Source organism: Lithobates pipiens, unplaced genomic scaffold, assembly GCF_037356315.1.
Source record: "Lithobates pipiens isolate NorthernLeopardFrog02 unplaced genomic scaffold, aLitPip1_a1.2 Scaffold_18, whole genome shotgun sequence".
Classification (NCBI taxonomy): Eukaryota; Metazoa; Chordata; class Amphibia; order Anura; family Ranidae; genus Lithobates; species Lithobates pipiens.
The window spans coordinates 499,778,024-499,799,762 of NW_027507758.1; the positions used below are offsets into that span (position 1 = coordinate 499,778,024).

At 44.4% G+C, this 21,739-nt stretch overlaps 1 protein-coding gene across 1 annotated transcript; it reads left to right on the top strand.

The window, feature by feature from the left end:
* The first annotated feature begins 1,030 nt into the window (after positions 1–1,030).
* Positions 1,031–19,693, top strand: LOC143988798 (protein FAM110C-like). The gene has a single exon (XM_077488661.1). The coding sequence runs from the start codon at positions 1,132–1,134 to the stop codon at positions 2,041–2,043; it is 912 nt and encodes a 303-aa protein (XP_077344787.1). The 5' UTR covers positions 1,031–1,131; the 3' UTR covers positions 2,044–19,693.
* The last annotated feature ends 2,046 nt before the right edge of the window (positions 19,694–21,739 follow it).

The window sequence follows — 21,739 nt, forward strand, 5'->3', positions numbered from 1 at the left end:
AATATGTCCAGTGTGAATAGAGCCTTAAAAAAAAAATAAACGCTAAAATAAACGCTTAAAAACGTTAAACGTTGAAAGACTCACTGAAACTGGCTTTTTTTTTTTAACGTTAATTTAACGTCCAGTGTGCATGGAGCCTTAAAAAAAATGGTAAAAAAAACGCTATTGCAAAAATGTTGAAAGACTCAATGCAAAGCTACTGGTGTTTTTCTAACGTTATTTTAAACGTCCAGTGTGCATGGAGCCTTAAAAAGGAAGTAAACCCTGATGAGTTTACTTCCTCTTTGTTTCCTTGCAAAGGTAAAGTATAATGGGCTGCTATGCATCGCATAGTAGTCCATTATGTGTCACTTACCTGACACAGGAGCCAGCGAAGTCACCGCTGTCCCCTCTTCCACATAGTGTGCATCTTCTTTCTGGGTATCGCTGTGATTGGCTGGAGCCACGAAGACATCACTCCCGCACGTGCGCACGGGAGCCGCCACTAACAGCATATCGTCATTAGCAGCTGCATGCTCAGTGCGCCGGTGTCTGTCTTTTTGCAAATATTTCCTAAACCGTGTAGGTTTAGGAGACATTTCATGGACCTACAGGTAAGCCCTAATCTAGGCTTACCTGTAGGTCAAAGTGGTGTAAGGGTTTACAACCACTTTAATAAATGAGATAAAGCTTCACTTTGCAAGTATCCAATCACATGCGTGGAAAAAAAAAAGAAAAAAAAAAAGCATTTTTGCTTGCACATGATTGGATGATGGTAGTTAGCAGAGATTTTTCTAGTTTACTAAACTCTGGAGCGACTGCGCATTTGCAAAATGCACATTCTATTTGCCTTTAGTAAATCAAACCAATAATCTCGCTGTCCTCCTCATCCCCCTCCCGATCACAGGTGTTATGTGTGTGATGAGGACAGCGCCCTCTAGAGATGAAGATGACACTTGACAGCTCCTGGCTGCAGGATAGAAAGTGTGCCGCCTAGCCCCGCCCTCGTCCAGGGTAAGGCTGTGATTGGCGGAGACGCATCCGATGAGGAGTGCAGAGCGGTGATCGGTGCCATATACAGCGCGCTGTACCTGGGAGCTCCATCCTCGTCGTTGTAGCGATCAGTAGCGGGCCGGTGTGTGCAGCCCCGCTATGCCCACTGACATCATGAACGCAGTGAGGATGCAGCCCATCTCCCAGCTGCAGCACCACAGCCCGGTGCTGCCCATCAGACTGCTGACCCGGGGCCCCGAGTACCTCCGGCGGCAGATAGAGAACGGCACGCCGCGGTCCAGCCTGAGTGCGGTGGAGAGACTGGCCGCCGACAAGGCCAAGTACGTGAAGAGCCCGGCGCAGCAGCAGGTGGTGGCCGGCGGGGGCAGCTCGTTGTCGGAGAGCAGCGGCGGCAGCACCAGCAGCTCCGGGGGAAGCAGCAGCAGAAAGAGCCGCCGGGAGGAGGTACCGGCCGGCCCCGATCAGCCTATCAGACGCGGCAGCAGCAAGAGGCTCCTCCGGCCGGACTCTCTACTCATCTACCGGCAGAAGAACCGGGCGGACGGGCCCGCGGAGGAGGCGAGGACTGGGCTAGTGCGGAGGCTCTTCCTGGGCGGGGTGAAGGAGAAGCCCCCGGCCCCAGCGGCGCCCCCTGCTGATGACCATCGCTCTAGGACCACTGGACTGCACCGCTCCCAGTCGGACATCAGCTCCCGCTATTCCCGCTCCTTCTCCGACTTCGACACCTTCTTCAAGTACTGCGGCCTGGAAGCGGAGGTGGTGGACGAGCTGGGCAGGGACAGGTTTGTGGCCGCCCCCGAGGAGGCGCTGGAAGGGCAGTACCGGATCCGCAGTGCCAGTGTGGCCACCTCGGACAGTGGTTTTAGCCGGAGGAGCGGGGAGGGCAGTGCCGGGGGCATTCAGGAGGACGAGCCGCTAAGCGGGCAGATCCCTGGGGTGGGCACCGCCACCAACACGTCGGTCATCGAACGCAACGCCAGGATCATCAAATGGCTTTACAGCTGTAAGAGGGCCAAGGAGAGCAGAGGGGCATCCCCGGACCTACCCTGAAACAAGGAAACTCACATGCTGGGACTTGTAGTGGCACCCTGCCCTGACCCGCCATAGACATGCATCAAAAGACTTGGCACCTTGGCCACTGGGATCACACATAGGGAGCTGTCCAGTGGGTGCTTGGTATGTTGGGACTTGTAGTGGCACCATGCCCTGATTTACTATACATGCATTCCAAGACTTGACCACAGGGAACACACTCCATAGAGGTGATGGTCCAGATGGATGCCTGGTACGCTGGGACTTGTAGTGGCACCCTACCCTGACCTGTCATAGACATGCATCACATGACTTGACACCCTGGCCATAGGGCTGTCCAGATGGTGTTTGATATTCTGCGACTTGTAGTGGCACCCTAACCCAACCACCTATTCATGCATTACAAGACTTGGCACCCTGACCACAGGTAACATACATGGGGGCTGCCCAGTGGGTGCTTGGCATGCTGGGACTTGTTATGGCACCCTGTGTAGATCTGCTATACATACATCACAAGACTTGGCACCTTCACCCAACTGGCCATACACGCATTATAAGACTTGGCACCTTCACCCAATACATGCGTCATAAGACTTGGCACCCTTTGCCCCACGGAACAGACTCAATAGGCAGCTGCCCAGATATGTGCTTGGCATGCTGGGACTTGTAGAGGCACAGCCGGCTGGGCAGTTCCTTCCAACTGGGCATGTCACCCTGTGCCACGAAAAGGGGGTTGCTGGGCAGATGTGATGGTTTATTATTATAGAGCTGCTGGACAGCGAGTGATGACAGATATTTATATATGACATAGAGGAGATACATGGGGGTCTATTTATAAAAAAAAAATACAAAACTCAATGAAGAAATTAGGATATTTACTTTTTTCTGTTTTGCAACATTGTTTGTGTTTAGTAAAGGTGACATCAGCACTAGTTTATGGGATTATATTTTACAAAGGCTTCTGTGGCTGATCTGTATCTACATGGAACACAAGTGATTGTGGTGTTATTACAATGGACAGGACTCTTCCTAATATACTAGTGCTCATTTCAGCTATAAACAATTGATGTGATTTATATGTCGAATGCCAGGAAGGAGAAAAGTGTAAGGGTTCAGTACTTGTTTAGGTGTCGGGGGCTGCAAGGAGCACTTTACTTGGTCGATCCGCTACATTCCAGTCCCTCAGTGTACTCTCCTCCAATGCAAGGCTATGGTCTCTGCTTTGGGCTTGATGACCACCAGAACATAGGGGAGAATAGGCTGTGGAGCCCCTGTTTTATAGACTGGGGGGAGTGGAGGATCGGGTAAGCAGAACTGTTTTTTCAGGCCCCCTAGACCCAAACAAGAATTTATCCCTGGCAGCCCCGCTGCAAAGGGAACCTTTTTTTTTTCCTTGCAGATGGGTTTTAAGAATGTTCGAACCAGAAAAGATAATACCCTAAGTACATTCGATTTTGGCCCATTCTCTGAACAGTTGGCTAACTCGGGACAGAACGAATGTACATGCTGTTTCGCTGGACGAATAGCTCTTTTTTTTTTTTTTTTTATATAAATAGACCCCATAGAGTCATTGCCAGGTTCCCTGTGCTCTCAGCTACACACCAAGTCACATATTTCAGACTGCCAATGTCTTTCTGAGAGGACAGGGAACATGGGATCTTACACTGGGATGGACATCCTCTGTTAAATGAACGGTTCGCTCCTTTGGGGATCGTTGCATGCAATCCGGTTCCATCTTTATTGTATTCTATCCTATGCACAGTGTTGTCTGCAATGTACAAATATTTATGGTGCGGCCTGTCTAGCTGCACATTTTTTTCAATGCTCTGTTAATTAAAAGCTTTAACGAGAAAGAAAAATATATATATATATTCTTTATATTTTGCAATTTGTGCTCCAGACTCCATGATGACAAGGTGTATTGTGTTATGCACAGAGCTGCCTGGGAATAGAATTCTATTCAATCTAGAAATGTCTAGGCTATGGTGGTACAAATGAGATTGTTTTATGAGCTCTACTGAACATCACATAGCCTGCTCTTCTAGCCTCCGATCCTAATCGGACAGCCAGGCATGTGAATATGCTTATTGCTTTGTTTACCAGTATGAACGGATGGGCCTCAGCAAAGAAATCGGGTTTATGCTAACAGTGAATTGATTCTATGCACTACCGAGAATTCTTTTTATTGATAGCTTGAGCAGAATTGTTGAGACACCAGATGAACATATGTCTGATCTTTTCTATGATAGAAGGTAGGGGAGGCCCCATTATAGCCTGTTGTATCTGTGCCTAAGGCCTCATTAACACGAGCAGCACGTATTTGTGTTCATGTGCAAGGCACTAAAATTAAAATAAAGTTAACAAATGGTTACATATAGATAATTAACTGTGAAATGAATAGAAAGAGAGCACGCAAATACAATGCAAACTATCTATTGAAGATATAAAAAATACATCCAGGTAGAGTACAATGGATTTATATATGCATAGAACAAGTTATCCTGGTAAATCTTAGATAGCAAAGTGGCATACGTAGAACTGAATCCATGCAAACATATACGATAGCCAGTTATAAAGGATACCAAATAGTAGAAGAATGGCATGACAGTGAGACCCAAAACCAATGTTTCAGGGCATTGCACCCCTTTTTTAGGGTGAACTTGCCATTTAGTATGCTGGTTTACTGTATCGCTATTTTATATCCTTGCTTGGATTCAATTACATGTATGTCACCTTGTTCCCTAGGAGAGTCATCTCAACTAGGCTTCTTCCAGGGGTTGTTAGGCCTTCCTTGAGCTGTGGCTGATTGACCTCTGATTTGTTGGTGCCTACATAGTTTGCTGGCTCTGCCAAGGGGCATTGGACCTTCAGCTCTACAAGCACCATCAGATTGAAGGTCAATCCGCCACAGCTCAACAACTTCTGGAAGAACAATGTCACTTGGCAGAGCCAAACAGCATGATTCCAGAGAATTTTTTAGCTGTAATGGTGGCCATAGATGGTTAGAATCTTGGCAGCTGATTGTACCCAAGTCCATCCATTGATCGACTTAGGAACCACCAGCATGCCAGATTTCTAGCATGTGATTATTGCCGGCGGCTTTAGCTGCTAAAAATAATCATTGAGTTCTCTGGGCAGGGACGACTGCCTGCGACTAAGGATGAGCTCCAGCATGTTCGCACATCCCACGTGCAGAGCTCGCCAGCAAGTCGGCACTGCACTAATCACAGACAGTGAGATATTGGGGGTTATTTACTAAAGGAAAGTCCACTTTGCACTGAAAGTGCACTTGGAGGTAAAGTCGCTGTAGATCCGAGGGGGGCATGCAAGGAAAATAAAAAACAGCATTTTAGCTGGCACATGATTGGATGATAAAATCAGCAGAGCTTCCCCTCATTTCAGATCTACCCCTTAGATTTCGAGCGACTGCACTTCCAAGTGCACTTTCAGTGCAAAGTGGATTTGCCTTTCGTATATATAACCCCCATTGACCTGATGCGTGGCTGCAGAGATTGGGAAACGTCTCACTGCCTGTGATTAGTGCAGCAAAGTGCCGACTTCCTGGTGGGCTCTGCACATGGGTTGTGCGAACACGCCGGAGCTCATCCTTACCTACGACACCCCCTCCCCTTCATTAGGAGGGATTCCACCATTGACATTGACTGTGTTGATGGGGGAAACTTGCAATTTATGGCCTGCCTGGTCATTACTTTAAGGGGGGTATCCATCTCACTGGCTACCAATGTGAGGGGCATTTTTTTCAGTGACTTCTGTTGAATTCATTTTAGCAGGGGTCCCCCTAGACCGGAATATTATTTGAAGGATTCTTTCTGTATTAGAAAGGTTGAGTAAAATCTGCTCTAGGATATGCCAGACTAACTAGTTGTATGTATCTATAAATCTATTGTATTCTACTTGGATAGAATTTTTATATCTTCAGCGTAATCTATTTTTGCATCACGTGTGTATGTGTGCTATCCCTATATACACATTTTTACTACTGACTCTATGTGAGGTGGGATGTGATGAGCACCCCAAGACATTATCCATTCTAGCTATTAAAGGTGTACAGATTGCAGTTTCTAAAGGGCTAGTCACATATGCTTCACATATGCATTTGGCTGTTATGTATGCATATGTGCCATGCATTTTACCTACAAAAAATCTAGTGCGTGTGGTTTTGGTCAGTTTATGGTGTGGGAAATGGGGTAACTGATATAAACGGTATCTGTATATACATGTAAAGTAGCATATAAACTGACATAGAAGAGCCCATAAAAATAGCAAAACATGCTTCTACATGCTGCTAATGTTAATGAAGCCAAAAATAATTAACCACCCTTCCTCTCTATTAACCTCTGAAACTATTACAATATGCATAATGCTGTTGTGATCAGAAAAAAGTGCATGATTGGACACTGATTTACTAAGACTGGAGAGTGCAAAATCTGGTGCAGCTTTGCATAGTAAACAATCAGCTTCCAAGTTTTATTATCAAAGCTTAATTGAATAAGCTGAAATTAGAAGCTGATTGGCTACCATGCACAGCTGCACCAGATTCTCCAGTTTTAGTAAATCTACCCCTCAGTGACTGTTACCTTTTCTGTCTTCAGACATCCTTTGTTACATATTTTTGAAAAGTGGGTTATACGGCGGGATTACTTCAGATCTTATTTTTGTAAGGGTATCACATTCCAGAAATAAATGTGAAGGGTGGGGTATGATTGTGTAAAATTGAAGAACTAGAAGCTTATTCAATGAGAGTGCATGGAGCAAGGGATTGTGCTAAGTGCAGAGTTCTGGAGTGATCAGAGTTCACTGAAAGATGATTTCTGATCTGTTTCTCCAGTTAAGCCCAGGTTCACACTGAGCTGCGGGAAGGATTTCACTCCCGCATGTCAGTTCCAATTTCGGCTGCGATGTCAGAGACATCTGTGCAGGTTTCTGCACAGATGTCAATGTAAATCGCAGCCCAAAATCTCAAAAAGTAGTACAGAAACGACTTTTTGCAATCAGTGCAGCGCCACAGATGCGGCGTCGCACCGCTTAGGGCGGTGCCATTGACAGCAATTGCCGCCGATTTGACATTGGATTTATTTCACATGTCAAATCGTATGTCAAAATGCTCCAGTGTGAGCCAGGGCTAATGCACTTTTTTCTTGTACTTCTCTTTGCCTTCTTTCATATAACAATCAAGAAAAACAGTAAAAAGAAGGAATTGTTTTTTTTTATTCACCATTGCCATTTCATAGGTAAAGCCCAACTTCAGAAATGACAAAAAACTACCCTTGTAGTGAAACCCCCCCACACTGCAAGCGTTAAATTCTCATTAAATCTAAGGGATGAGGAATAAGGTGTAGAATAGTTACTTTATTTCTCACTGTGGCAGGCTTCCTCTGTGTATTCCCCAGAATCCTCTACTATAATACGCTCCAGGCTGCGGTCATTTGATGATGTTCTAAAGTACAATGCAGGGCTATTAGCCTTTCATTGTACATGAGGGACTGGCCACAAGCTGGAGCGAAGGAGAGCGCCAGAGTAAGACGTAAGGCAAGTATTATACCTTATTCCTCATTTAACCCTTGTGGGATGGGGAGAGAGAGAGACTGCAAGGGTGCTTCCTTTGGCATGCGTAGGGCACTCCATTCAAGCGAATGGGCTGCCCTATGTGTCGAATGGTAATGCCATGCAACTTGTAGGTCTGAATGGGGCCTTAATGAGCAGCCACTATCTTGTGTGTATGAGCACAAGATCTTTGTAGAGCAATTGGCTCTAGGTTGGGCAGACATAGAAAAGTTAAGAAGCTGCAGTTTTAATATATGACTTTCAGTTGGGGAATGATGCTAGCCAATGGCTGCCTGTTCTAAATGATACAATTATTTGCACTCTAGTCATGAACTTCACTGATGACTAAATTATTCATTCCATATATCTATCCTTGCACCAAACCTGCCCTCCGCATCTAGGCAGAAAGCAGCACCTGGTACAGAACATTTCCCAGCTTTGTCTAGAGACCTGCTGTTGTGTTATCTTTATTTCTGGGTCATGTTTTCATGTTGCAGACTGATTAATGCAGGCCACGTGTGCGAGTGTTAGGATGGCTCTGAACTTTAGATTTCTGATTCTAGTTTCCTGGCTATTGCATAGAATGCAGAATTCAGCCTGCATGTAGCCCGAGGCTCCACCATTTGGCTCCCAGGTGGGGAGTGCCCTTTATTGTTAAACACAAGTCATGTAAACACAAGGCCTACAGCTCTAATATGACCCCGAGAGTTTCCTGCTTGATGGATCACTTAGCCCTTTCCAGCCAAGAACTGATTTAACCCTTCACTTCATTATCCTGGTTATTCATTTGGATATTGTTGACTAAGGCAGGCCATACACGGTGCAAATTTCTTTCTTGCAACCTTAGGTTGCATCAACACAGATAGTGTTGACAAGGGAATCCCTCCTGCCAAGCAATTGTCTTTGCGAGATGGGGCGAGGGATGTCCCCACCGGGAGAAGACAGTGATTATTACTAGTGGCTATAGCAGTCGCTAGAGATAATCGTAAGAGAATCCAGCAGGCTGGTTGTACCCAAGTTGAACCTGCTGAGATTCGACATGTGTATGGCGGGCCTAATCCCGGAGTGGATAGTACCATTCAGTCCCTGCTGCAGAAGAGCTTACATTCTAGTGTCCATACCATGGTCATACACACAGCCTAGGGGTGACAGTTGCTAAACCTACCTGTGTGTTTCTTTGGCTGTGGGAGGATGCCCAAATTCAATACAGAATCTTTGATGGGTATTAAACTCAGAAGCCCAGTGCTGTAAGACAAGCATGCTCACCACTATTCTGTGATCCAACAGATGCTAAACCGCAGCATTCAAAATCATTTTAGCAGTGACATCTGTCATATGGTTCAATGACAGTGACCTGCAGTGCATATCAGTCATGTCAGGCTTTTGTATATAGAAGTGCTCACGGCACCATTTTCCTTTGAGGATGCGTAATTACATTTTGTCATGTTTCACTTGCAAGTCTTTGTCTTCTTTTGGTTTGATATACAATGTGATATGTAAAACAAACCAGTATGTGGGCACTTTATTATGCATAACTCAGTAGAAGACAAGTCATGTTTCTCAGGCTTGCATCTCTGTGTAATTTAGCTTAATGCACTGAATCCGTAATGGATCAAGATGGCACCCTGCCAAGGAGAATCAATATTGTTGTTATCCCGGTAATGTCCATTTTGTAGAGATACTGGTGTATCCTCAGACAAAAGCACACAACTTTACCCTGCCATCCAGACCAGGTTATATTAGTGAATTTCTAGCCAAAGCTTCCTTTTTTTAACTTTGAGAGAGTAAAGAAAATTTAGGACCTCTTTCGATTTTTTGTTTTTGGTTCCTGAGGCCGTGTTCTAGAGATACATTGTGAGGTAAAGTTTCTTAAACAGGACATGGTGTTTTATACACTTTGTATTAGTAGAACGGGGGAAGGCCAGATCCTTAGTTTTTTAGTGTCTTGGACTCCATCCTGGAGATTTTCTCCTCACTTCCTGAGGTGAGGTGCATGTCCAACCAGAACACGACAACAAAACAGAAAATGATATCAAATACTTACCGTAATTTCCTTTCCTGACTCCAATGCATGGCAACATACAAATGGTAGTATGCTGCCTTGTTGTCGCCAGGAAAAACAGAACATTATATCAAATACATACCGTAATTTTCCTTTCCTAGTGCCAATCCATGGCAGAATACTACCACATGTTTGCTGTTATCTTAGTGCCAGGAAAATACATTTGTATTAGTATAATAGAGGAAGGTCAGATACTCAGCTAAGCCAGCCATAGACGGTTCAAATCTTGGCTGGTTCATCAAGGACCAACCAAGATTCGAATCATGTGTGGGCAGGCCGATTGTACTCAAGTTAATAGAGTGATCAACTTGTGTACAACCAGCATGTCTGAAGCTTGTAAAAGTGTGTACCGTGTTTACATAACACCCAAAGCGTTTGGCTGTTATGTAAACGCATTCAGCAACTCAAGGTTTTTTTTTATGACAGGACGCACTGGCAATGGGTTTTTTTCGTGCCACCAAACTCTCCTGCCTGAAAATGCTGCTAAAAGCCTATGGGGGTTATTTACAAAAGGCAAATCCACTTTGCACTGAAAGTGCACTTGGAAGTGCAATCGCTATAAATCTAAGGGATAGCTGATTTTATCATCCAGTCATGTGCAAGCTAAAATGCTGTTTTTTATTTTCTTTGCATGTCCCCCTTGTATCTACAGCGACTTTACTTCCAAGTGCACTTTCAGTGCAAAGTGGATTTTCCTTTAGTAAATAACCCCCTATGTGTGCATGGACACATAGGATAACATGCAGGAGAGTTTAGAGGCAGTAATAAGAAAATGCCTGATGCCCCTAGAAGTAGCTTTAAAAACTCCCCGTGTGCACAAGGCCTTATTGTTGTCTATGACTCCATTCTGGAGATTTTCTCCTCACTTCCTGTCCCATGTCCATGTCTTAATCAGATCAAAAGGTGAGGTGACATCTCCTACACAGACCAATGACAACTAAAATACTTAGCACTAGTAAAGTTGAGAGAAGTTTTTTGTTGTTTGTGGCTCCATTCTGAAGACGTTACCTCAACTCCTATCCTGTTAATATTGTAAGCGGGACAGGTGAAGTGAGGTGAACTGTCCTTAACCACTTGCTTACTGGGCACTTAAACCCCCCTCAGTCCCAGACCAATTTTCAGCTTTCAGCGCTGATGCACTTTGAATGACAATTGCGCGGGCATACAACACTGTACCCAAATGAAATTTTTATCCTTTTTTTCCCACAAATAGAACTTTCTTTTGGTGGTATTTAGTTACAGCTCGGAGTTTTATTTTTTGCTAAACAAACAAAAAAAGATGCAAAAAAAAAAAATCATGTTTTAATAGTTTGTTATAAAATTTTGCAAACGGGTCATTTTTCTCCTTCATTGAAGTGCGCTGATTAGGCGGCACTGATGGCTGCATTGGTGGGCACTGATGGGCTGCATTGGTGGGCACTGATGGGCTGCATTGGTGGGCACTGATAGGCTGCATTGGTGGGCACTGATAGGCTGCACTGGTGGGCACTGATAGGCATAGTTAAGGCGGCACTAATAGGCACAGATAAGGCGGCACCGATGGGCACAGATAAGACGGCACTGATGGGCAAAGATGGGCACAGATAAGATGGCATGGATGGGTGGCACGGATGGGCACTGATAGGTACCACTGATAGATGGGACTGATGGGCACTGATAGGTGGCACTGATAGGTGGCTCTGATAGGTGGCACTGATGGGCGGCACTGCTGGGCACTGATGGGCGGCACTGCTGGGCACTGATGGGCGGCACTGGGGTGCAGCACCTTTGAGGCACATTGTGGGCACTGTGGGTGGCACTATGGGCACTGCTGGGTGGCACTGATGGGGGGCACTTACTTTTATTCAGGATGGCACTGATGCCGGTGATCGGCTTTTTTTTTCTCTCCTCGCGCTGTCAGCGCGAGGAGGAATAATAGCCGATTACCGGCTCCGTTCTATCACATGATCAGCTGTCATTGGCTGACAGCTGATCACGTGATAAGGGGTCGGGATCGACCCCTTGCACGGATCGGTGATCAGGCGAGTCTCATGGACTCGCCGATCACAGAGCGCGCCCCTCAGGGCGCGCGCAGGCCGCTCGTACCCGGGACGACGTCAATAGACGTAGTCCCGGAAAAGTAGATCCGCGCTAATGACGTCATTTGGCAATAGCGCGGATCCCAAGTGGTTAAAGTGGTCCCATTATAAAAAACAAAACAAATACTGCAGCTGCTGACTTTTAATAATCGGACACTTACCTGTCCCAGGGTCCAGCGATGAGGGGGATTGAATCCCCGCTCGTCTCCCCCTCCATTCGGTGGCTCTGGCATTGTAACTGTGGGCACTCGGCTCACTGCGCATGCGTGAACGCCGCCGCGTTTGACCGCGCAATCATCTGGAACCTGTCACGTGCCCAGATGATTGACAAGAGGGAGGGGGCAGAGCTGAACTCTTCCAGCGCTGAGGGGAAGTGATGTCAAGAGCCCAGGCACTGAAGGAGGCAGGCTATGAGGGACACCCCTTTTTTTTAGGCACATTCATGAATTATTTTTTTTGTTCACACTGAATGTGATTTCAAACCCGCATTTCAGTGTGAGTTGGGGGGCGATTTGAAAGACATCTGTGCGGGTTCATGCACCGATGTGTATTGAAATTGCCCCCGAAGTTGCAAAAAATAGTGCAGGAACGACTTTTGAAAATCAGTGTGGCGTTGCATCAACTGGGACAGTGTTGTTGCCGGCAATAGGCTTCAATTTGGCATGTTAAATCGCACCGATGTGAACAGGGACTAAGGCTCGATTCACACTAGCAGAACTCCAAAGTCGCGCAAGTTTCAGTGCAACTTTCGAATACGACTTTGATGTGAGTTTTTACTCTCTGTGGCATTTAAGTCATAGCAAAGTCGGACCAAAAGTATTGCAGGAACCTTTTCTAAAGTCAGACTTGTGTAGTATCAGTTAAAGCAGGGCTCCACCCTAAAGTGGAACTTCCACTGATCGGAACCCTCCCCCCCTCCGATGTCACAATTGGCACCTTTCAGGGGGGAGGGGGGGTGCAGATACCTGTCAAAGACAGGTATTTATGCCTCTTCCTGTCCCTGTGCGCTGTCTGCTGGGACACACATGGGTCCCAGAGACAGAGCGGACAATTCCTATTGCGCTGCGCGACTCGCGCATGCGCAGTAGGGAACCGGGAAGTGAAGCCGCAGCGATTCACTTCCTGATTCCCTCACCTAGAATGGTGGCGGCAGCAGCCGAGAGCCGAGCAATCGATCGGCCTCGGCTGCCGGCATCGCTGGACCCCGGGACAGGTGAGTGTCCATTTATTAAAAGTCAGCAGCTGCAGTATTTGTAGCTGCTGGCTTTTAATATTTTTTTCCACAGTGAAATCCCGCTTTAAGACAGCTCTCATAGGGAAACATTGAATTTTACATGTCATCCAACTTGGGGTCTTGCAGATCAGATCCCATGTCGCATCAGTGTGAACCGAGCCTGTCAGAGAAACAATAGTGGGGAATTTGCTAAGACTAGAGCAGACATATCCTGGGGCAGCTGGGTATGGCAACCAATCAGCTTCTAGCTTTCATTTTGAAATCTTAACTGAACAAGCTTAGCTAAGGATAAAAGCTGATTGGTTATGATGCAGAGCTGCTTTAGATTCTGCTTGCTCCAGTTTTAGTAAATTCCCCAAAATGACAATAAAAACACTGGGGAGAGGCTAGAAGCTCAGGTAGCTTTATATTACTGTCGATGTCCTCATATTGATTTCTTTTCAATCCCTGCCACAGTAGCAAAGCCCTAGGGGAAATTTAAAACTTGTGTGTGCAAGAAAAACTTCAAACAAGCTTAAAGTGGTAGTAAACTGCTTCATTAAAATAAGTGGGCCTCTGGGTGGTTTAAGCCATAATGTGCTAGTATGCACTGCCTACTAGCACATTATGACAGACTTACCTTTAGACGAAGCCCTCTAGTGGCACACTGCCAGCGCTGTCGACATTTCCATTATCACCCGGTCTTTCTTCTGGGTTTGTGGGCTGCGGCTGTTTGAGTGGCTGGACCACGATGACGTCACGGCCGTGGCACCACGATCTTTGTTGACAGCACACAATTTAGAGCTCAGTGCACATGTGTCGGTGACATCACTGGCTGCTTCAAGTGTAAATATCTTTGCAAGTTTAGGTATTCAATGTACCTACTGTACCCTTATTTAAGGCTTACCTGTAGGTAGACGTTAAAAAACAGCATTTACTATCACTTTAATAGCTCTGGCAATCCGACTCTCACGCGGCAAAGCTTGCCCCAATAGGTACCCAATAGTAGTAAGGAGCACCAGACCAAAAAACAAATGGTAGTAGAAGATAAATAGCTGTTGGTATATAGATAATATAAGAACATCCATGCGTTTGGGGGGGCCAAACTACTCCCCTTTAACAGTGTAATAGGCTATTGCGGCTCAGGAAATACTACAATATTAATCCAAAAGGAGAGTTTAACTTTTTTATGTTATTATTATTATACTGGATCTGGTTTTTTTTTTTTTTTTGGTCTGGCACTGCTTTCTGTATTTTTCTACAGGAAAAAAGCTATCAGGAACAAAAAACAGCAAGCAGATAATGGTTCCTTTCACTATGCAAAGCTAAAAAAAAAAAATTATCTAAAGACGCACATGATGCAGAAAAGTGAAAGAGCTTATTTTTCTATTAAACCATGCATTTACAGCATCTACGTATGATTTTCTATCATTCTATAGAAATGTCTGGATCCATGATGGCAGATGGAGGGTGCTGTGTGTGGACACGGAGCTTGCTTTCTTGTCATTACGTTCAGCCATCAGGCTTGCTTGCTTAGTTACCTTTTGACAAATGAGCACCATTCATGAGCTTGATGTCCTCAATGAGTACTTGATTTATACAAAGTTGAGACAAAAGTCTATTTTTCGGTACATTAGTGTCTTAGAACAAAAAGGTAGTCATTTATTAATAAAAGTGTGGGGCACGGAGAAAGGATTATAGCTGCTTAATTGTCCCAGGCTTTCAGATGCTAATGTCGTCTACTCCTTGTGACCCGAGGCCACCATCTCCGGCTCCTGCTGCCCCAGGTGCTTTGAATTAGATTGCAAATTGCAAAGACGTGGGGCAAGAGTGGTGTGTATATACGGCCTTACAAAGAGCAGAGCACTTCATAAGACATTTAAGTGTTTGTCCAGGCTAGATCTTTTGAAGCCTTGTTCAGTGTAGGTGCTTACAGGCATTAGAGGATGGCCAGCTATTTTGACTGCTTAGGCTTGGATCAGAGAACGTTTGTGTGTCTGCAGGACGATTTATTTTTCTGATGCCCAAGTCTGCTGGAATGGATTTTTGTGGACCATCATTCGTTTCTCCCATTACAGACGGGTGCCTCCTCGCAAGTTCACTTGATGTAAACGCGTATGTTTGTACATTTCTAACTGCAGGGAGCCGCTGTTTATAAGCAGATTCAAGTAGTCCAGTTTAACCAATCAAGTTGCAGTACACTCTTTGATGAAAGAGGATTTAAAAATAAAAATAACATCTAAATGAACCCCTTCCCACCCAACCTCAGTGACCCTTTAATACAGTCTGTACGCCCAGGGGGTGGGAAGGATCAACGAGCATGTGGCCACTTTTATTGGCTGTCGCAGTGGTCACATGATTGGGAGCCAGTCCCATCAATCATTAGCACAGACTGAGAGCTACCTTTGACAGCATAGACCATGTGCAGGGAACTCGAAGTGACAGAAACCTCAGCCGCCCATTGAGGCATCTGTGCATCAGGTGTTTTGTCGCTGCTCATACATGCTTTTTACTGTTGTTAAAAATCAGGGGGCTCCATACAGCCTACCTGACAGCCCCCCCCCCCCCCCTTCCCAGCCAAAAGTGACTGAGGACATAGATTTATCAGTCCCTTCCTTTCAACAGTATAGATTAATGAATGGGAAACGCTCTGAAGCTTCCTGCTCATTCACAAACTGAAGCATGGTAAACAGTTTACCATGCTTCAGGAATTAATGTACACAGGAGTGATTTGTACCGATTGCTCACTTTAAGTGTTCTTTAAGGAAGTAAATTACATATTTTCCAATCCCTTTCTCCGCTCTCTATCCTGAAACCTCCCCCTTAGAAGCTGCCGGCGGGAGAGGAAGGAAGCCAGAAGTGCTGCAGGGGAAAGGGGCAAATGGGGGGCCTAGACAGCAAATTGAAGTCAGATTGCAGTCAGAAAGAGGAAGAGAACCTTGCAGCGCTGCAGGGGGAGGCAGAAGAGGATCGTGGCTGCAATAATATATATAGTACAGCCTGCCCATCTGCTCAGCAAGTGCCTGGGCCCCCCTTTTGAACTGATGGCACCCGGGCCTAGTACAGGAAGGCTGGCTGTACTGCCTTATTAGTGGCCCTGCATATGTGTAAAGAGAGTAGGCATTCAAGGCTAGATTTCTCTTGTTCAGCCAGCACTAAAGGTGTGGATGGAGGAGACTGCACCACCAGCTATTCAAATAGCCACAACAACTACAGTAATTGTTCGGCCAATAATTTGCCATCCACCTCAGTTGATTTTTTTCTTAATGTAGTTTTGTCAAGCTGGGTGGTGCTACCAGAGCCCCCCGTGGCTTAAATGTTTGCTGATGCATCAGTCTTCATCTAAAATTTGGGCCATCTATGGCCTGCTTTATTTTGTTTTCCACATTACAGTACTTTTTGCTTTAATAAATAAGCATGCATATTTAAACTATGCATAAATCTGTTGCTCTATATTACATTTTAAAATATGTATTGCAAATAATGTACTGCTAGGGCTTGATTTCTTGCAGGGGACAAACATTACTTTATATCTGGACAGCTTGCCTAGGAACACGAGTGGAGTCAGCATTGTTTGATCTGGCTTAATGAGGTTGATTTGATTTACTAAGGCCATACATTCAGCAGGAACTGAGATTCGAACCATTAATGGGCAATGGGCATGCTGAATGTACCAAGTTGATCGATCGATCAACTTGGCTACAACCAGCCTGCCAGCCTCTCTTATGATTATCACTAGTGATAATCACTGAATTCTTCCGGCGAGGATGGCGCTCACCCCCCCCCCCCCCTCGGCGGTAGCAGACAATTGATCGGCAGAAGGGATTCCCCTGTCAGCACTATCCATGTGGATGGGGTATTTGTGCAAATTTCTTTTCTGCAACCTGTGGCCGGCTTAAAGGAGTAGAGTGTTCACTTATCAATGAGAATTTTCTGTAAATAAGGTAAAGCTATGTGAACTTAAATTATGTGCAAAGGGCATTGTTGGAGGGAAAAAAAAAACAGGATTTTTTTCTTGTGTCTGATTTAATCATTGAAGTGAACACACCTTCACTTTTTTCACTAAGCTAAGTAAACATTCACTTTGCAAGGTGATACAATGTTGTGATTTGCTAGGATGTACTCTCCAATATATTGGTTCACCCTGCAGTGTGAACATAACCAACTGGATGTGTCTCCTGTTGCAGTGAAATAGTTGCTCTTCCTGTAGGGGCACTTTCCTGTGTTATTAATAATGGCAGTATGCTCTGCTTACCTCTTGCCATGGCGTCTTGTCTTCTAGCCACATGGGTCATTTTAGGGGAAAGTTTTTGCAAGAAGTTTGACATTTGTTAGCTATGCAATGATGTCCCAGATTTCCAGCAAATACATGATGCATTCTATGAAATATTGACTCTCTGATACAAATCGAAATCCTTAAAGTGTTACTAAACCCACAACAGTAAAATCAGTCTGTATACGCAATAAAGCATGCTTGTTATACTCACTGTGGAACCTAAGGGGTTAACCCTACGCTGTGTATAAAAAAAAATCTGTTTTGATCCTGTCTTCTCTGATCCTCCTCTTCTTCTGCTGTCCCCAATCCATCTGCTGATAGAATGGCACCTTGGAGACACATGCCCAGTTTGGTGTGCATTGCTACTGAGTTTTTTTTTTTCTTGGGTGGGTGCATGTGATCAGCACAGGGCCAATCAGCACTGTCCAGACAGAGGGTCAGGGGTCATGCAGTCTCGTAGGACAGTGAGAGGAGAATGAAAACTCCTCCTACAAGCTTTAACCAGTGCTCAGCCAGAAACTGTTAAAAGTCACAAGACTGCTATATACTGCCAATGAGAAAATGTATTTAGCATTTTATATTTACTAAAATTATTACATTTCTGTGTACTGAGGGAGACCAGATATAGTGAATACAGGGTCCTGGGTTTAGTAACAATTTAATATAGTCATGTCAGTTGTGAAGTGGTAGAATGCAGCCTGTTCAGGGAATAGCCACGTACTGCTATGCTTACCTCATTTGTGCTAATAGAACTGTCTGTGTTGCCTTTAGCAGCATTCCCTTTTTTCTGCCTATTGTACAGCAGACAAACGGCGGCCATACGTATAGTCGACAACCCATTCGATCAATGCCACACACAGTGAAATGGAGTTCAATCGGTAGTTGACTTATGATCTTAAGTTACGATCATATCCTATCAGTCGCATCTGTTTCCACCATGTCATTTCAAAATCTGATTGTTCATGAATATGATTGTATTTCAAAGTATCTCAGTGCTGCCGATTGATACAAAATGATCAATAATTTTCTGCCCTGGCAGATCGACTCAGCTTGATCTAATGTAATTGAAATTCAGTGTAAATCGGAAGGGGGGTTATAGTTATTCCTTTTTATTACAGATTCCATCATTTTGATCAAATTGCAGATCAACTGTTGAAAAAAAGTGTGTATGGCCCCCATAAAAGGTAGAAAGATTGGCTGCTATCTTCAGTAAAAGATAAGAGGCCCTTTTACAAGCGGAATTGTAGCGACCAGTTCATAGTGTATATTGCTTTTAAAACAACCATCTCTAGAACAATGCTAATATCTTCCATGGATGTCTAGTTAACCTCAGAAAATAGGCCCGTTGACTGTTAAATCTACATTTTCGAACAATGTGCCAAAAGATACAACAATTACTGACATGCAATTGAAGTTTTTCAGGATATAAATGATATGCACGACATTGTTGTAAAAATATACTTTTTTTATGGAGGAATAAAATCTTTTTTCTTTTTTTTTTTTTAGAAAAATTGTATTTGTCTTAAAGTACAACTATGGGAAAACCAAATATATATTTTTGTTCATGTTGGATAGAGTAAGGGAAGGTTATAAACCCTGTCAGATTTTTCGCCATCTGTGTCCCCTTGCGGAGATTTATCTTCATTTCCTGTCCCATAGCCAAACAGGAAGTGAGAGGAAATCTCTGAAAATTTAGGGAATTCCTTGGGGAACTAGTGGAAGATTTCTCCTCTATTACTTTTCTGGGGACAACTCAAAATTTGGGATATTCTTTTACTTTTACTTTCAATGATAACGGTAAACAGGACAAATAGAGAGGGGGGATTTCCGTAACAGGGACATAGACAGTAATAAAAACTGACAGGTGTCCTAATACCTCTCCAATCCATCCAAAACTAAAAAAGAAAAAAAAATTGTCCTTTTAGTTATACTTTAACACTCCGAAGAGTCGGTATTGGTGCTGCTACTATTCGATTCCTTCATAGACTCTGATAGCAGTACTGCCATAGCAGACTTCTGCAGTGCGTGTGTGAATGCTTTTCTTCTCAATGCTCGTCTATGTGAAGAACGTGTAACAAGTGACACAAGGTAGTGGAATTTAAGCTATGTATATAAATATCAATTTTTGAAATTCTCCTTTGCTGCATTGAATTAATCTTTACCCCAGGGCTGTTATATGTTAACAAGCATTTCTGAAATGACCAAAGTTAATGTGTAGCTTCACTTGTGGACAGTGTGTGATTGTACGCCAAATGTTCGATGTTTTATTGTACAACATGCACAGAGCAAGGTACTTTTTTTGTATATTTCAAACAAGCTTTGTGCAATATGTTTATGGGTTGTACAGTATTTTCCTTCTGTAAATAGCAGTGTACAGGATTGTATTTCTATGTTATAGATCTCTATGTGTTCAGATTGCTCTATGTGCAAAAGGTATCTATATATGACAATAAAATTGTTACAATGATACAATATCTCTTTTTTACTGTTTGTACTGTTACAATATACAGCAACAGTATAATTACTAATATATTAAATATATTTTTTTATTAACAAGCAGTCCGCAAAAGGATAATTAAACCTAAGAACAAAAATACAATACCCTTAGAGATCGCTACAATCGCTGCACCAATTAATTATTTGCACATACACAGAACAATTGTAGATTTAGTGATCACCCCCTCCTTCAAATGCAGCGTCCTTGACACTTCTCTGAGCTGCACCAAAGAAACTCTTCCTTCCTAGTAGAGCTATGAGCAAGCAACAAGAACAAACTCTGGATAGCCGCACACCGGAGAAAGACTTCAAAATCCTGTCTTCTATTGAAACAACGTGGGTCACATCAAATCAAAATCAAATAATCCACAGCAAGAAAATAACAGGGTACAAAGAAATGTTGACGCGTTTCGCACCGAGATCAGTGCTTACTCATAGCTGAGTAGTTTTAGTGATCACCCCCTCCTTCAAATTCAGTGTCCTTGACACTTCTGTGAGCTGCACCAAAGAAACTCTTCCTTCCTAGTAGAGCTACACGATTCTGGCCAAAATGAGAATCACAATTTTTTGGCTTCGAATAAAAAGATCACGATTCTTGCAGCGTAAAATCTTTCACATTATACAAAAAAAAAATTGGGCTAACTTTAAAGTGGAGGGCCACCCCAAAAAAAAAAATGCATTCATAAAATTAAAAAAAAACAAAATTTTTTTCACTTACCTGAAATGCTGTTGCTAGGCAGTCTTTATAATCTGCCTCTTCCTATTCCATGGCGCTTCCTCCTCTTCGGTGAGCGGCTCCCGTTGCCTTCTGGGACATGTGTGTGTCCCAGAAAACAATGGGGCCATTCACAAAGCGCCGCGCGACTCGCGCATGCGCAGTAGGAAACGGGCAGTGAAGCCGCAAGGCTCCACTGCCTGTTTCCCTTAGTTAGGATGGAGGCGCCGGCAGTCGATCCAATGGACGGATAGGCCTCGGGGCGGCCGACATTGCAGGATCGTTGGACAGGTAAGTGACCTTATTAAAAGTCAGCAGCAACAGTGTTTGTAGCTGCTGACTTTAAAAAAAAAAATGTATTGGCCGGACGCCCCTTTAGGCTGGGTTCACACCGCTGCGGGGGGAGAACCGGATGTGATTCGCACAGCAAATCACATCCGATCTCCGTAGCACTGCGAGTTCAGCCATACAGATAGTATGGCTGAACTCGCAGCTGTCCCGCAGCAAACTCGCACGGGACCCTTTTTTGGGTCCGCAACGGAATCGGATCGCATGGGGGTTCACACCATGCGATCCGATTCCTGTGCGAGTCGGCAGATCGCACTGCGATATGCCGACGGATCTGGGGGTGTCATTAACATAACATTGACACCCCCAGCCGTCCGCATAGGGCAGTGTGAACTGCCGGCGGGAGGTGAGCGATGCGGGAAAACGCCGCGGATTCGCGGCGTTCCCGCATCGCAATAGTGTGAACCTAGCCTTAACCTCCCTGGCGGTATGATTCAGTCTGGAATTAGGTGCTGAAAGCGGTACAATTATTTTGCACGGAAATCTGGCTTTTATTTTGTAGTCCTGTAATTCTTAGGAATAACGCTCTTAAATCTGTTCAAACCAGAGTCTAGCAGACATCCCGGGTATGATAAAGTTTATAATACAATAAAGAATAATAAAATTTATTCAATAATGTAATAAAATCCTAAAACACTGAAAAATTGACACTTTTTGGTTGCTATGGACAATCTCCAAATTCCAGGCAGTAAAAAACAGTATTTATAATATAAAAGTGCATGCAGGGCATTGCACAAACCACTAGGGACAAAGGGGGTGTGTATTTTTTACTACAGCACTGTAATCTGTAAGATTACAGTGCTGTGTGTGTTTAGTGTGTTTTAACTTTTTTGAATTTGCCGCCGTTCTCCGCTCCCGTGCGCCGTAACGTCGCAGGGAACGGAGCTCGGCGGCATTCGGCACTGTGAATCGAGCGCAGGACGGCTCGATCGCACAGCGCGGCGGACATCGCTGGATCCAG